The following is a 16,328-nucleotide window of genomic DNA, read 5'->3' on the forward strand; positions in this document are numbered from 1 at the left end:
CGGAGTCCACTGGGATTGGTTCTTGGCCCTATGCTATTTAACATTTTTATTGATGTCCTGAAAAAAAACATAAAATCATCATTGATAAGGTTTTCAGACAACACAAAGATTGGAGGGGTGGTAAATAATTAAGAGGACAGATCACTGACACAGAGCAATCTATAACACGATCCAGTGGCTGGAAGTTTAGGATAGACAAATTCAGACTGGAAATAAGGCATAAATTTTCAACAGTGGGAGTAATTAACCAGTGGAACGATTTGGTGGATCTGCTTTAGGGATTATTTTGGGGAAGCTTTCTGACCTTTATTCTACAGGAGGCCAGACTAGATGATCACAATGATCCCTTCTGGCCTTGGAATCTATGAATCTATGGATTGCTTCTTAACCTGGGTAAAGCCAAACAATATGCATTTTAACATGGCTAAATGTAAATGTACATGTCTAGGAACAAAGAATGTAGGCCAAAATGACAGGATGGTGGTTCTCCTGAGAAGCAGTGACTCTGAAAAAGATTTGGGGGTCATGGTGGCTAATCAGGTGAACATGAGCCCCCAGTGTGACGCTGTGGCCAAAACAGCTAATGCAATCCTTGGATGCATAAACAGGGGAATCTAAAATAGGAATTGTGCAAGGTTATTTTCCCTCTGTATTTGGCACAGTTCTGGTGTCCACAGTTCAAGAAGGATGTTGATAAATTGGAGAGGGTTCCGAGTTGAGCTATTAGAATAATTAAAGGATTAGTAAACACGTGTGATCACAGTGGTCCCTTCTGGCCATACGAATCCTTCCAGAGGAGCCCGCCAACACTAGTACCTAGTGACGGGGAAGGGGCACTGCTGAACAATATAAAACCCCACTGGCTGAGCATGGCGTGGAAAAGCCTTTCTCTACAACAGCAGGCTGGCCAGCACGTGAATTTCAGTTGTAGAAAGAAGACTCCTTTCTTTGTACTAGATCATTTGATTATGCTATGAGGTGGCTCTGAACTGCAAACAGCAATTGCTCTGTACTGATGTTCCAGTGACTTCTATTCTTCTTGCAGAATAATGACCAGTAAGAAGAAGGAGATAATACTGCAGGTCAGTAATAGAGGTCCATGCTACAAATACATTTCAGAACTGATGATATGGTACCTTTTATACTTGCTGTCAGTACTGTGGGGTAGATTTGGCCTGAGTTACTCCAGCTTCTGCTTGGAAAGTGATGGTGCAGGGTCCCAGCTGAGGCAAGTCTTCCTTGAGGGAGCAAAGGGTGGGAGAGGTGGGGAGGCTGCAGCAAATCAGAACAGGCCCCGAAGTAGGTGTTTTTAAAGGATGTAGCAGGGTCATTTACAATAAGGGATTGTGGTAATTCAGCCGCTACCACCGGGACCTCTATGGAAGTCTGAACACCATTCACAGCTGCTCTTTCAAGAAGGTGCTTTCAAGTCCTATTCTATGTTACATTTTGATTTCCTCAGGGTCGTCACCATGTAAAAAGAATTGTGCAGGGAATCTGTCTAGAAAATCTTCCTGTACTGAGAGCCAAAGCAGTAGGAGAACTCTGAAGAAGAGCCACTCCTGTAAAGGGTGCAGAAAGGAGTAGGTGGGGTTCATTCCAGTGATGACACTCAGCTGGAGTTTGGCTTCCCTAAGAAAACTGAGAAACTTCTACCCCTTCTAGCTTAGTCTTTCAAAGAATATTGAGTAGGTGTAGGGAGGTGGTATTACCTCTGCACATAGCATATATGAGACTATTGCTGGAATATTGCATATAGTTTTGGTGTCCACACTTTAGAAAAGATGTTGGAGAATTTGAGAAGGTTGAAAGAAGAGCTACAAGAAAGATTCTAGGTTTGGAAAATCTGCCTGATACTGAGAGACTGAAGGAGCTCAGTTTACTGAACTGATGGAAGAAAACGTTAAGAGGTGAATTGCTCATAATCAATGAATACATATGTGAGGAGGAGATTTCTGATACCAGACAGGTCTTGACTCACACAGACAAAAGCATAAGAAGATCCAATAGGTGGAAGTTGAAGGTAGGAAAACTCAAATTGGAAATAAGGTGCAATTTTTTAACTGTGGATACCTACTCACTGGAACATATTACCAAGGACGAGGTGGATTGTCCATCACCTGGAGACTTTTAATTGTGGTCATCTGTTTTTCTAACTCTTCTGTAGTACAACCACAAGTACTGGGCTTGATGCAGGAATTGCTGGGTGAAATTCTGGCCTGTATCATGCAGGGGTTTAGAGTAAATGGTCCCCTCTGGCCTCAAAATCTAAGTTAATAACTATAAGGAGGTTATTTTAGTGCCACAAGATCTGTCTCTGTTCTACACTCTGGTCTGAAACCAGACTGTGTGTGATCCAGGCTATCAGCAGTCAGCATGTGGTCTTAGAGGACAGTTGCCAGTACTTTTTCCACTATTTTGACTTAAGGAGAGGGTTAGAGACAAGAACAGTAGTTTGACAGATTGGCTGTGTTATGTGTTGGCTTCTTAAGTTAAGTCCCAGACAGACTGCGAAGAGCTACAAAAGGATCTCACAAATCTGGGTGACTGGGCAACAAAATGGCAGATGAAATTTAATGTTGATAAATGCAAAGTAATGCACATTGGAAAACATAATCCTAAATATACATATACAATGATGGGGTCTAACTTAGCTGTTACCACTCAAGAAAGAGATCTTGGAGTTATTGTGGATAGTTCTCCGAAATCATCCACTCAATATGCAGCGGCAGTCAAGAAAGTGAACAGAATGTTGGGAATCATCAAGAAAGGGATAGATAATAAGACAGAAAATATCATATTGCCTCTGTGTAAATCCATGGTACGCCCACACCTTGAATACTGCGTGCAGAAGTGGTTGCTCCATCTCAAAAAAGATATATTGGAATTGGAAAAGGTTCAGAAAAGGACAACAAAAATGATTAGGGGTATAAAACAGCATCCATATGAGAAGAGATTAATAAGACTGGGACTTTTCAGCTTGGAAAAGAGGCAACTAAGGGGGGATATAATAGAGGTCTATAAAATCATGAATGGTATACAGAAAGTAAATAAGGATGTGTTATTTACTCCTCCTCATAATACAAGAACAAAGGGCTACCAAATGAAATTAATAGGTAGCAGGTTTAAAACAAATACAAGAAAGTATTTTTTCATGCAACGCACTGTCAACCTGTGGAACTCCTCGCCAGAGGGTGTTGTGAAGGCCAATACTATAATGAGGTTCAAAAGGGAGCTAGATAGATTCATGGAAGATAGGTCCCTCAATGGCTATTAGCCAGGATGGGCAGGAATGGTGTCCCTAGCCTCTGTTTTCCAGAAGCTGGGATTGGGTGACAGGGCATGGATCACTTGATGATAATCTGTCTGTTCATTGCCTTTGGGGCACCTGCCATTGGCCACTGTCAGAGGATAGGATACTGGGCTTGATGGACCTTTGGTCTGACCCAGTATGGCCATTCTTATGTTCTACTATGTACTATTATTAATTATTATTAATTATTATTCTCTCCTGCTGGTAATAGCTCACCTTACCTCATCACTCTCGTTACAGTGTGTATAGTAACACTCATTGTTTCATGATCTCTGTGTATATAAATCTCCCCACTGTATTTTCCACTGCATGCATCCGATGAAGTGATGTAACTCACGAAAGCTTATGCTCAAATAAATTTGTTAGTTTCTAAGGTGTCACAAGTACTTCTTTTCTTTTTGTGGATACAGACTAACACGGCTGCTGCTCTGAAACATCCCATCTTTGTTTCCACAGTGCCAAATGGACTTGAAAAAAATGGAGTTGATCTGATACCAATGTGTATTCATCTGCATATGGCTCACTAGCCACAGTGAAGGCAGGCACTTCATTGAGCATCTCAAAAAACACAATGTTAAGAACTGAATTTAAAATTCAACCCATAACGGCATAATCTTTACTGATGCAGGAAGGGTGACCCTAATATAAATCCTGCCGTCCAGTGGCCAAAGTGAACAGTCAAATATTAAGTTCTAGTGGTATTACTGAGGCACTGATGGTGGGTCTAGGGTAAAAGTGGAATAGGGCATTTGCTTTGGTAGGACCTTGATGTTTCTGAAATGAAACAATTACTTGTTTTAAACAACTAAAAGTGGAAAGTACTCTTAGAAAAGTATGTGAATTTTTAAAATCACACGCATAAATCTTGCATGGTACATCACAAAACTTTGTACCCCTTTTGCATGAAAACTATAATACCCACCAAGTTCAAAATTCATACACAACATATGCAGGATCCCTGGGGTCCCACAGAGATCAGTTCTTGGCCCTACGCTATTTAACATTATTATGAATGACCTGAAAGAAAAATGTAAAATTATCACTGATGAAGTTTGCAGACACAAAAATTGTGGGAATGGTAAATAGTGATGAGGACAGGTCAGTGATACAGAGTGATCTGGATCAGGTAGTAAACTGGGCGCAAGCAAGCAATACACATTTTAATATAGCTACATGTAAATGTATACCTCTATGAATAAAGAAGGTAAGCCATACTTACAGGATGGGGGACACTATGCTGGGAAGCAGTGACTCTGAAAAAGATCTGGGGTTGATGGTGGATAACCAGCTGAATATGAGCTGCCAGTGTGATGTTGTGGCCAAAAGAGCTAATGGGATCCTGGGATACATAAACAGGGGAAACTTGAGAGTAGGAGTAGAGAGGTTATTTTATCTCTGTATTTGGGATTGGTGCAACTGCTGCTGGAATCCTGTGTCCAGTTCTGGTGTCCACAATTCAAGAAAGATATTGATAAACTGAAGTGGGTGCAGAGAAGAGCCACAAGAATGATGAAAGGATTAGAAAACATGCCTTATGGTGATAGACTCAAGGAGCTTAATCTGTTCAGTTTAACAAAAAGAAGGTTGAATGGGTGACTTGATTATAGTCTATAAGCACCTACATGGGGAACAAATATTTAATATCACGCTCTTCAATCCTGCAGAAAAAGGTCTAACATGATCCAATGGCTGGAAGTTGAAGCTAGACAAATTCAAACTGGAAATAAGGCATCGATTTTTAATGGTGAGAGTAATTAACCACTGGAACAATTTACCAAGGGTCACGGTAGATTCTGCATCACTGGCAATTTTTTGATCAAGACTGGATGTTGTTCTGAATATATGCTCTAGGAATGATTGTGGGGAAGTTCTATGTCCTGTATTGTCCAGGAGGTCAGACTAGACGATCACAGTGATCCCTTCTGGCCTGAGAATCTATGAATATCCCGTCTTTGAAGTTCACACCCTGTTTTTCTCCTCAAGTCTTCTAGCTCTACTTTTCAAAAATGGATATTTTCTACTTAACTTACAAGAAAACCACCCAAATAAAACGGATAAATTTAATCAGTGGTGATGTTTGGTTGGCTGGGAAGATGCCTGACTGTGGAAATAGTCCCCTCTATTCGACATTGGTGAGGCCTCATCTGGAGTACTGTGTCCAGTTTTGGGCCCCACACTACAAGAAGGATATGGATAAATTGGAGAGAGTCCAGCGAAGGGCAACAAAAATGATTAGGGGTCTGGAACACATGACTTATGAGGAGAGGCTGAGGGAACTGGGATTGTTTAGTCTGCAGAAGAGAAGAATGAGGGGGGATTTGATAGCTGCTTTCAACTACCTGAGAGGTAGTTCCAGAGAGGATGGTTCTAGACTATTCTCAGTGGTGGAAGAGGACAGGACAAGGAGTAATGGTCTCAAGTTGCAGTGGGGGAGGTTTAGGTTGGATATTAGGAAAAACTTTTTCACTAGGAGGGTGGTGAAACATTGGAATGCGTTGCCTAGGGAGGTGGTGGAATCTCCTTCCTTAGAAGTTTTTAAGGTCAGGCTTGACAAAGCCTTGGCTGGGATGATTTAATTGGGGATGGGTCCTGCTTTTGAGCAGGGGGTTGGACTAGATGACCTCCTGAGGTCCGTTCCAACCCTGATATTCTATGATTCTATGATTCTAAATAGCAGCCCCAGTCCAGGAACAAGCAGCTTTCAGGGGCTTGGTAAAATAGGGTTTGCTTGGTTGTCAGCAGGGTTTGAAACTGGGACCTTCTGCTGCACAGCTCTGACTTCTACCACTCATACTGAAGAAGTAACGTGCTACTTAATAACAGTATATTAGGCTTTTATTCTCTTACTTGAATCAGTCACGAAAGGAATGGTGAGATTCAAGAATTTTAGTTCCATTCCAAATTCTGGAAGGTAGTGTGCACTGGAGGTCACAGTCCTTCTTCTTCTATTCCACTTCTACCCCACCCCTCCAGCTTTTCCCTGTCTTGTCTCTTCCTCCACAACTCCCCCTACCCACCCCACTTCTTCAACCCAGTCCTAATCTTCTTGCCCATCTTGCCTCAGTTTATTCCTTTGGACTTCTTATCCAAGTCCCAATTTCACCCCACTGCACCCCAGGTTCTTGTCCCACTCTCTGTCCCCAGCCAGTCCCAGTTTCTCTCCATCCTCCAGCTCGTAATCCAGTCGATCTCTCCCCATCCCACATCTCTGTCCCCTCCCACTGGCTCCCAGTCCTAGTCTTCCTCCTCCCAGTCCCAGTTTTACCCCACTCCAGGCTTCTTGTCCTAATCTGCTCATTTTGCTACTGCCCCGGGTCCGGTCCTTGTCCCACCTGCATTCAAATCAGGCAGCATCCTCTTCCACAGGCCAGCAGGAGGAGCACTGAAAGCACTGGAGAGAATCTTCATGCTTTCAAAAAGAAAAGGAGGACTTGTGGCACCTTAGAGACTAACCAATTTATTAGAGCATAAGCTTTCGTGAGCTACAGCTCACTTCTTCAGATGCCTGCTGCAGTTTCCACGATATGCATCTGAAGAAGTGAGCTGTAGCTCACGAAAGCTTATGCTCTAATAAATTGGTTAGTCTCTAAGGTGCCACAAAAGTCCTCCTTTTCTTTTTGCGAATACAGACTAACACGGCTGTTACTCTGAAACCTTTCATGCTTTCAGTTTCTGTGCTTGGTGCCACACTGGCCTGTAGCAATTGCAAGCAAAGGCCTGTTCAGCCCCTGCAGCCTTAGGCTGGAGCATGCTCTCTACAGTTGGAATCTTCAGAGCATTCAGTTGTCACACTAACAAGTCTTCAGTGAGCGTGTGCAAACTGAGATTTTGCAAACTGGCCAAATTTGGGCGTTTTTGTTTTTTAAACCAAGAAAGCAAAAGGTACATCCCTGATAAATTTCAAGCCCTTGCTGCAAAGCATGGATGCACTAGATCATCTCAACAAAACAACTATACAAATTTTATAACAGGGACAAAATGTATTTTTTCCTAATCTCATTTGTGGAAACTTGATAAATAAATAAATAAGAGTGTGAGGCAGACCTACCTGGCATAGAAAATTTCCAGCTCCACCTATAATTTCTGTGTAAAGGAAAGGCCTGTGTCATTTCTACTGAATGTAGCTTCAAAAAACCAAGAAAATTCTCACAAACCAAGAACTTCCTATCAAAGAAACAAACAAGCAACACCCAGTGAGGGTTGCCTAAAAGGAACATCCACCCAAACCCATAAAAGCCAAGAAGTGTCTAGGTAGAGTATCCTCCTTCAACATATGTTACCACCACACATTACGTTCACCATTTTCACTGACAGACGCTGCCTTTCTATAAGTCCCATACCGCATGTACAGTAACATAATACACATTACATTCCTCGCAATTACACTATAATACAGATCCTTAATGCTGACTTCATACTTCTCCATGGGGAAATTTTCACTGGTGCCTACCAGACACATGCCCAGGTGCTCTTTTCTAGCTCTGGGGTTCTTGAATTGTGTTCCACGTGGTCTGCAGAGAGCTGGATGATCACATGGTGCTGGTTTGGCCATATTTTCAGCTGCTACTATGTTAAAGGACAATTGTAAGCACGTAACTTTCCACATAATTATCATTGCGGCAGGGTGTTGTGTGATCAAGAATGGGAAGAGGGGGCTGGACAGGTCTGAATGAGAGGGTGGATTGTCCACTAGCTCTGCCTTAAAATCTGGCATGGCAGAACCCTGCCCAATGACCTTTCCTTTTGAAGAGACAGTGGCTGGGGTTCTGTTCCCCTCTCAGAGAGACAAGGGCCAGATTCCCTTAGGAGCAGTAGAAGTACCCACTTCCCCTGTCAGAAAGGCAGTAGTGGCAAGAGTACCCCCATCCTGGTACGTCTGCCAGCACCCACATATATCTACTTGAAGGGAGGAGATGAGACAGCTGTGCTCTTTCCCTCCTACCACACACCCAGAGTCCTGCTGGGGGGTTCGGGTACTCCAGAACAGTGTGTCTTGGTATTAACATCCCATTGGGTATTGTAAGAGACCCTTTGATACTGAGTATTATAGTCAGAACCTTTCTTCCAGCTGTTCCTGTGTCATGGTTTGCTGTGACTTGTTTAAATATAAAAGTGAAACTGTTTTGTGGTAAAATAAACAGTTATCGCATATTGCTATCTATTACTCTTCACACTTACCATGTATATTTTTTAATTTACCCCAGGTTACTGTCAATAACCAGGAGCTTTGGGAGGAAATGCTGGGTTTCAAAGGACTGATAGGTAAGGACTGAGCAAACATTTCAGATCACTTGCATTTAATTTCAAAACAAACACTCAGGACCAGCAAAGTATTGAAATGAAGGTGTGCCACTTTCCTTGTAAGGCAGGGGAGTAGGAAACAAACAGAGTGATATAAAATGAACATGGTTGAGATGTCTTTAGGTCATCCTGGTCCCCTTGCCCATGCAGCATTGGTAGCTGCTGTAGATACTCAGTTGCTGTGTCTTGCCTGAAATGACTTTACCACTTTGCTTGAGATTTTGCTCCACAATCTGCTAGACATCATTTTTGAGGATCCTTCATGATACTTCACCTGAAATTGCTCTTACTCAGGATAATCTAACAACTCTATCTATACCCCTTTCAGTCTGTCAGGGAGAAACCTGCCCCAGGAATTGACTCTAGTTAGAGCAATGAGTCTAGGCAGAGGTTACACACTCCTGCTGTTTGCAACAGCTTCCCCAAAACTAGCAGCAATACAAACATTTCTGCAAAGTTTCTTGTCATAACACAGTAATCAACTTAAGCTTGCAATGACTGAGACTGTCCGTGCTTCAGCTTTCAACCAGTATCACTTGTAGATGCCTAACCTCCTCAGAGTTAGCCTGAGTAGCGGCTAGCCCAAAGGATGCATATTTAGGAGAGTTCATTCCTTATCTGAGACTGTAACTTGAGAAAGTGGCACCAGTTAACTTAACTTAAATCATTAAATAAAATAACTTAAATAATTTTTTAAACCAATTTTAGTGAAATTGGTGCAAAAGGCTGGATAGACACTCTTATTTTGTTTAAGAGGCTTGCTCAGATTAATTTAAATCTGTTTCTAATTGGCATAAGATGGTGGTCCTACCTTTTCAGTCCTGTGGGCTGGATAGTAGTTTGGGGGCACCTCTGTGGCCACATACAGAATTAAATGCTCTACAAAATGGAGTCCTCCATTTGGCATGACCTCACGCATACATTGTATGTGAGGTCATGGTGCATGGAGGATGCGTTTTGCTCTACAAAGTGGCATCCTCCATGAAGAGTGACCTTGCACATAGGATGCTATTTTGTAGAGCAGGTCTGCTGGGGGACAGACACATCTGCGGTCCAGATGGTATTGTTCTGCAGGCTGGATCCAGTCCATGGGTCATCACTTGGACCACCCTCAGTGTGTGCATATGTAATCCACACACCTCTTGGGTGTGGTGTTGTCCCATCTAGTGGCACTGAGACCACTTAGAAAGAGAGAGAGAAGAATGAGTGTGCTCTACAGTCTTAGCTTACAGCTAGTTGGCTTTTAGCTCATGTGGTAGAGGCTGATGCACTGAGGTCCCAAGTTCGATCCTACCCGCTGATGACCGGGGTCTGTTGGCGTTACACATACATACCTTTTGCACTGGCTTAACTAAATTAATTTAAAATCGTACCTTTCGTTAAACCAATGCAACTTTTTTTTCTAGAGCAGGCCTTAGTTTTACCAGCCTAGCTGATGTCATTCCAGCATGGGAATTGCACCCCTTCAGCTGGAACGCAGTGCTGCAGCAGGACAGCAGAGTCTGAATGTCAAAGGGGAGAAAACACTCAGCTGCCTCTACTGAGGTTCAATGAGAAGGTGTATATATTTGAGAGTGTAACAGGAACCTATCCAGTCTGGCTCCAGGCCCATCTGATGCCTCAGGTTCCCCTCACCTGCAGCATGGATTGATTGCTGAGATGATTTAGCTCCCGGGCCATACCCCCAAAAGTCTGCCCTTTTCAGAGTACCAAAGTCCAGGCAAACACAACACTGAAGAGTCTTCCACCCCAGTCATCAGCTGGTCCCATCCCTTCCTTCTTGAGGGTCTGTTTTCTCTTCCACCTCTGCCCTGCCCCTGGGCTCTCCTCAGCCTCTCAATCTTCCCCTGGCTGGTAGGGGTTACTGCAGCACCTCATTAGATGGCAGTATAAACAGCCGCTCAGTCCTCCCCTTACTAGCAAGTTGCTGCACCCCTTTATAGGGGGAATCCATACCCGCTTTCTACTATAGGTTACCACCCTGGGAACCCTAAACAACTGGGCTTTCTGCCCCTTTGTAGTCTCAACCACCCCGTTGCTCCTTCCCAACCCCTCTTCCTGTACTCCCAGCCCTTCCATATATCATCCTACTATTCTATAGAGCTCTGACTCCCACAGCTGTTCTTCTTGGAGTCCCTCTCTGACTGAACCACAAGTGCTCTCTTTTTCCCATCAGGGCTGCTCTTAACCACATGTTCACTTTGTTATATGACTTCGCCCATTTCCTTGACCTGGGGGATAGCTATGCTTATAACAGGTGCAGCTTAGCCCCAGCCCCCTTAAAGGGTCAGCACACCCTGTAACAGTGAGTAATGTCCAGAGCAGGTGCTGCCCTCTATTATCAGAAGTGCTAATTATAGGGAAGGACACTGGTTTTCTTATTTAAATGGACAAATTATTTCTAGTAATGTTTTAACCTTCTTGGTCCCAGGATATTAGAGAGATAAGACGGGTGAGGTAATTTCTTTTATTGAACCAGAAATTGGTCCAATACAAACTATTACCTCACCCACCTTGTCTCACTAAATTATTTCTATTGATTTCAGCCAGACCCTATTGTAAAAGATAAAAACAAGTCGGGAGAGTTAAGGTTGATTTCCTGAATTTCTGAGGGCTTGCTGTTTCAACTTTAATGTTGTCCAAGAGCTATTTTTCCTTACAGAATCTGTATGTGTTGAGTCAACATGTGCATGTGTGTGTGAAAATTAATAATGTTCTGAAAGTGCTGCTGTCATACACAAGATTTTTCAGAGGCCAAATTGCACAGCATTAATAGAGCAAACAAACAGAGCTCTTTGGTATACACATCCCTTTTGCATAACCTTTTTTAAGGAACAGGCACAAACCAAATAATTAAAGTTTGCCTGTCAGCTCAACTTTCATCAGTTTACCAACTCATGGCCGTAATCTGACTTGTCAGTGTCTTTTTAGGTACTGTGCTTGTTCTTCCCATGCCACTACTCTTCCCTGCTTTCCTGTGTTGCTTTTTATGTCTTATGAACAAACAATATTTGAGCCTACAACAAGCAGTCTTTTCTAATAATTTATCTGGGTGTGGAACACCTGACCCACACTTCTAGAATTGTGTGATTTTGCTTCCTGGCCATCTGCATTTGGAAATTTCCCCCTTTCACTGCCCAAGTGACCCTGCATAATCTGAAATTAGTACAATCAAAATGGAGTGAAAAGCTGGACTGACCAAGTTCTTTGTATGTGCTTGTCCTCAATATTTCTGAACTGTCCCCATCCTGTCATTGCATAACCCTACTGACACAGCTTCTCCTTTGTGTAGTTGTTGATGTGTATCAAGGCTGGTGTGGTCCATGCAGAACAGTCGTGAACCTTTTCAGAAAAATAAGGAATGAGCTTGGTGATGACCTCCTGCATTTTGCCGTGGTAAGATGTAATTCAGAATAGTGTCTGCTTCAAAAGTACCAAATCACCTACGGAATCAACAGACAAGGAAATGCTGCAGCCACTTGTCCTTGCAATAGGCAGGAAATGTGTGCATAAGGAAACTTACATGGATACAAATTGCAGGGCCAGGTCTATTACTGTTCTATTCAGTTCTTATTCCTTCTCCAAATGGAAAGATATTTTTTTAAAACACACATTTTCTTTATAAATGTATTAGAATTGCATTATACAATACTGAACATCTCAAATCTGAGCCTAAAGTGCGAAGCAACAATATCACCAGTGAGGTAAACATGTATCCCATTTTGAACAATGGGAGAGACTACATTTTAATATAAATTAAGAAACAGTACTCAATAATATAACATTGTTACCCTGTCTTCCCTCTCACAGACATACAGCTATGCTGTAGGAACACTACATTTGCAAAGTGAAGCACTCATAAGTTGAGAAATGCTGAAGTTAAGGATGTGTGTGCAACCTTAACTCAGCCCCTTGTGGGTATGCATTCCAATGGACTCTCTAATTACATTCCAAATATAAAATCTTCCTTTTAGAAGTTAGTTAAGGTACATGCCTATCATATCACTTACAAACTCAGGCACTGAAAAGCAAGGACATGAATAGGTCAGAACCTCAAACCTTACACTGTGCACAAACACTTTTTTCTTATTATGCATAAAGAAATGGATAATTTGTCTCAACACATCTTTAATTCTGACTAATGGGCTTTTGGTTTTATGTATTTTATCATATTTGGAAGTATAAGCAATGCTAATCAACATGGTCTTATTCACGCCTAATCAATCACATTTGGTATTGTTCTTTGATGACAAGTTTGACTCACCAAGGTAACTGTGGTGATATAATATACTTAGATTTCTGTAAACATTTGACTTAGTACCGCACAACATTCTGATTAACAACCTAGCACTATAGAGAATCAATATGGTGCATATTAAATAGCTCAGCTGGCTGAATAGTGCTCAAAATATGATTGCTAATAGGGACAATGAGTGGGGGTATTTCCAGTGGGGTCCCATAGGGAGTGGGATTAAAAATCAGATATGCCAATCATCCCTTATATGCCCATGTGTGGCTGTGCCTTCCTTTCAGTCATTAAAACATTTAAAAGTTATTTAAAAATGGAAGTAAGCTAATTCGGAGGCTGGATGTACATCTTATAGGGGATAATTTTAAAAATGGTGCTTAGCACCTTTATTAAAGAACGATGGTGTTTGCACAGTGAACAAATTGGTAGTGACATTTAAAATAAGAGCTTAATATAAGCAATGTATATATCTAAAAGCATATTTTAGAACCTTTTCCAAACCCTCACGCTAATAGGGCAAAAATATTTCTCAACACTTTTTAAAATGGTTACTTTTCTACAATGTAAAATTTTGATACAGCCAAATTATTTGTTTTACGTTTTATTTAGGCTGAAGTAGATTCCATTGATGCTCTAGAGAACTACAGAGGAAAATGTGAACCTACCTTTCTGTTTTATGCAGTAAGTTAAAATATTTTAAAATTGGACACAATAATAAACCTTACCAGTTGAAACAATCACTTTCTTCCAAAGATGCCTTGTTTGCATTTTTGATCTCCAGCTCCTGGATATATATTCCATCTCTTTCATTCACTTTGCTAATCAGTTTGGTGCCAAAATCCTATCCTGAATGCAACCTGATTTATCTATCCCAAATGCTGCCATGCATGATAGTCGTTTTATTTTCTGTGTGTCTGTCTAGGTATTTATAATGTACCCACCATCTGGACATAATATCATCATATCCAATCAGTTATTATCTTTTGAACACTCTGTCCTAAGTTGCTTTCCAGAGCAGCTGTAAATAATCCAATTACAATATTATTTTATTAATAAATAACTGAACAAGAGAGATATTAAGATATACTGTATAGGTGAGGGGAAATAAATGTGTAATTGAATTTTGAAATGGGATGAAGAACTGATGATTCAGAGAGATATAGGAGGGCTGTTCCCCAGGACTATAGAATTTGCCATATTCATATTGGATCAGGACCAAGATCCAGTTAAGCTGGTGTCATTTCTCCACCATTGTCCAGGATGAGCTGCATCAGAGGGAGGTGTTAGAATGCTCCTAATGGCAGTTATAGAATAACCTGCCCATAGGGCAAGTTTCTTCCTATCCCTCATCAGTCAGGGTTGACTCTTGCCCTGAAGCATGAAGGTGTGTATCCCTTCTTTAAAAGGACAAAATCACCCTCCTTAATGTAAGAGTGGATGGTCTCATTCTCCATCTGAATGTTCTTTCTGAATCCTGGCCTCCATGATATCCTGTGCAATGAGCCCCACAGGCCACTTATTAAAACCCCACATAGTTGAGAATCAGGGCCTTGTCTTTAAATCTCCTGAAGTGTCCCCTTGTCTGTGCCTAGTGAGAGAGTAACTTGGAGCACCTGTTTCACCTTGTCTTGTTACTCATGGCCTTCCATCCATTACTATGTGAAATGGTTCAAGCTGCTCCCAGAGAACATCTGCTTCCCTCCTCTTTAGTTCATTCACAAATGGCAAGAACCCTACCATAGAGCATCTCACTGACTTGTACCTACAGCCATGCTGAGGGCCCAGGGCAGCACTATTTGTGCTCAGGCCATAACTGAAGATGGACAATGGGGGTGAAGAACCAGGGTTGCAGGAGTCTTTTGTCATCTGCCAATAGGCAATACATGTCTCAATTATATCATGAGAATGTGTGCTCACTGGCTATTGACGTGTATCTAAAAGGTGTCACTTGAGCAGTGTTAGCATCTCTCTTCTATCTCCCTAGTGCTGGACAGTCTGAGTAGCTGAGGTCAGATGAGTGGAGACAGGCACTTGGAAAGCTTGTGCAGATGATGGTAAACTGGAGTATGGTGTTGTATACACAGCATGTTAACAGAACAGAACTTTTCCCTATTCCCACAGGCTGAATGGCTCACCCTGAGGGAATAGAGATGCTGCCCTCATTTCCTGGCACCGTAGGAAAGAGGGCTCTCTGGCAGAACACCTTCCTGGCCTGGAGCTGAGTAAGGGGGTGGTATTCAGGACCTCCCAATCATCCCCAACAGGAAGGGTGCTGACTGTGATCTGCCACAACATGGATTGATTTAAAGCAAAACAATTTAAATCACTTATTTAAATAATTATTTGAATCCACAAGCAGGAAACTGATTTAAATAATCGATTTCAATTGTGGTTTACATTTGTAGTTTTTAGTTATTTTCCTAGGGAAAGGTTGATTCTCTTTGGCTGGTGACAATTCAAACATGTTGATTTGCAACGAAATATAGTCTTTATACTAAGTTTGCAAAAAGAAAAGGAGTACTTGTGGCACCTTAGAGACTAACCAAGTACTCCTTTTCTTTTTGCAAATACAGACTAACACAGCTGTTACTCTGAATACTAAGTTTGGTACTTCTTTTTGCTAGCCAGGATGATACAAGTATCTATACACATTATTTAAACAATTATATAACTTAATTTACATTTATTCACCCTCTTAACTTCCCCATTTTTATTATCTTAGAAAATTGTGAATGATGCATTTCTTATTTATTAGACGATGATTAATTTTTTACTTGTGATTTGTGTTAAGCTCTATTTGGATGGAAATTCAGATTCAGTTACAAATGGACTCAGACAGCATTAAAAGTTTTGTTATTAAATAAAGTTACCTTAAAACTGCTGAATACATAGGAAAAAGTTTATCAAAACACGTTTGTCCTGTAAAACTGAATTATTAAAGAAAGTATTATCTGTACTTAACTGAACTGATTGTTTCTGGTCATCATGTCCTATTCAAGATTTTAGAAATAGTAGATCTCATCCTCTCACCCTAGTTTATATTTATAGATGTGGGGGGCAGGGAACGGGGAAACAAGCTTGCATGCTTTTCCAATTCCTGTTTGGTTTCTTAACTTTGAACTGAACTAGATGCATAAACTGAAATGAAGAAAGCATTTTCTCTTCACCTACAGAAGAGGCTACTGTCGTTAAAAGCTGGTTTGGCACTTCATCAAACTCTGGTTCCAGGTGCCTAGTCAGTGTCTTCCAGTTTTGTGTTTTGATTTTCTTTAAAATTTGGCAGCAAACATGTACTGCTTACTATTATGTTTTGTATTTAATTTAACTGATTTTACTAGCATATAAGAAATTTAGGCCTTAGCATTAGTTGTCATTTCAATTTTAATTTTAAATAGGTTTATTTAAAAAAAAAACTATCTGCATTTAATTTAATGGAAAATCCAATTTTAATGGATTTTTATCCAC

General features: G+C 41.2%; 1 protein-coding gene across 1 annotated transcript in view; it reads left to right on the forward strand.

Moving 5' to 3' along the window:
* NME9 (NME/NM23 family member 9) overlaps positions 1–16,328 on the forward strand; it is a 37,963-nt gene that overhangs the window by 15,011 nt on the left and 6,624 nt on the right. Inside the window, exons 2-4 of the mRNA XM_078854336.1 lie at positions 8,518–8,575; positions 11,907–12,010; positions 13,473–13,544. Of these exons, the coding sequence (XP_078710462.1) occupies positions 8,518–8,575; positions 11,907–12,010; positions 13,473–13,544 (234 nt within the window). The remainder of the gene's footprint in view (positions 1–8,517; positions 8,576–11,906; positions 12,011–13,472; positions 13,545–16,328) is intronic.

The sequence above is a fragment of the Lepidochelys kempii genome, chromosome 9, assembly GCF_965140285.1.
Source record: "Lepidochelys kempii isolate rLepKem1 chromosome 9, rLepKem1.hap1, whole genome shotgun sequence".
Lineage (NCBI taxonomy): Eukaryota > Metazoa > Chordata > Testudines > Cheloniidae > Lepidochelys > Lepidochelys kempii.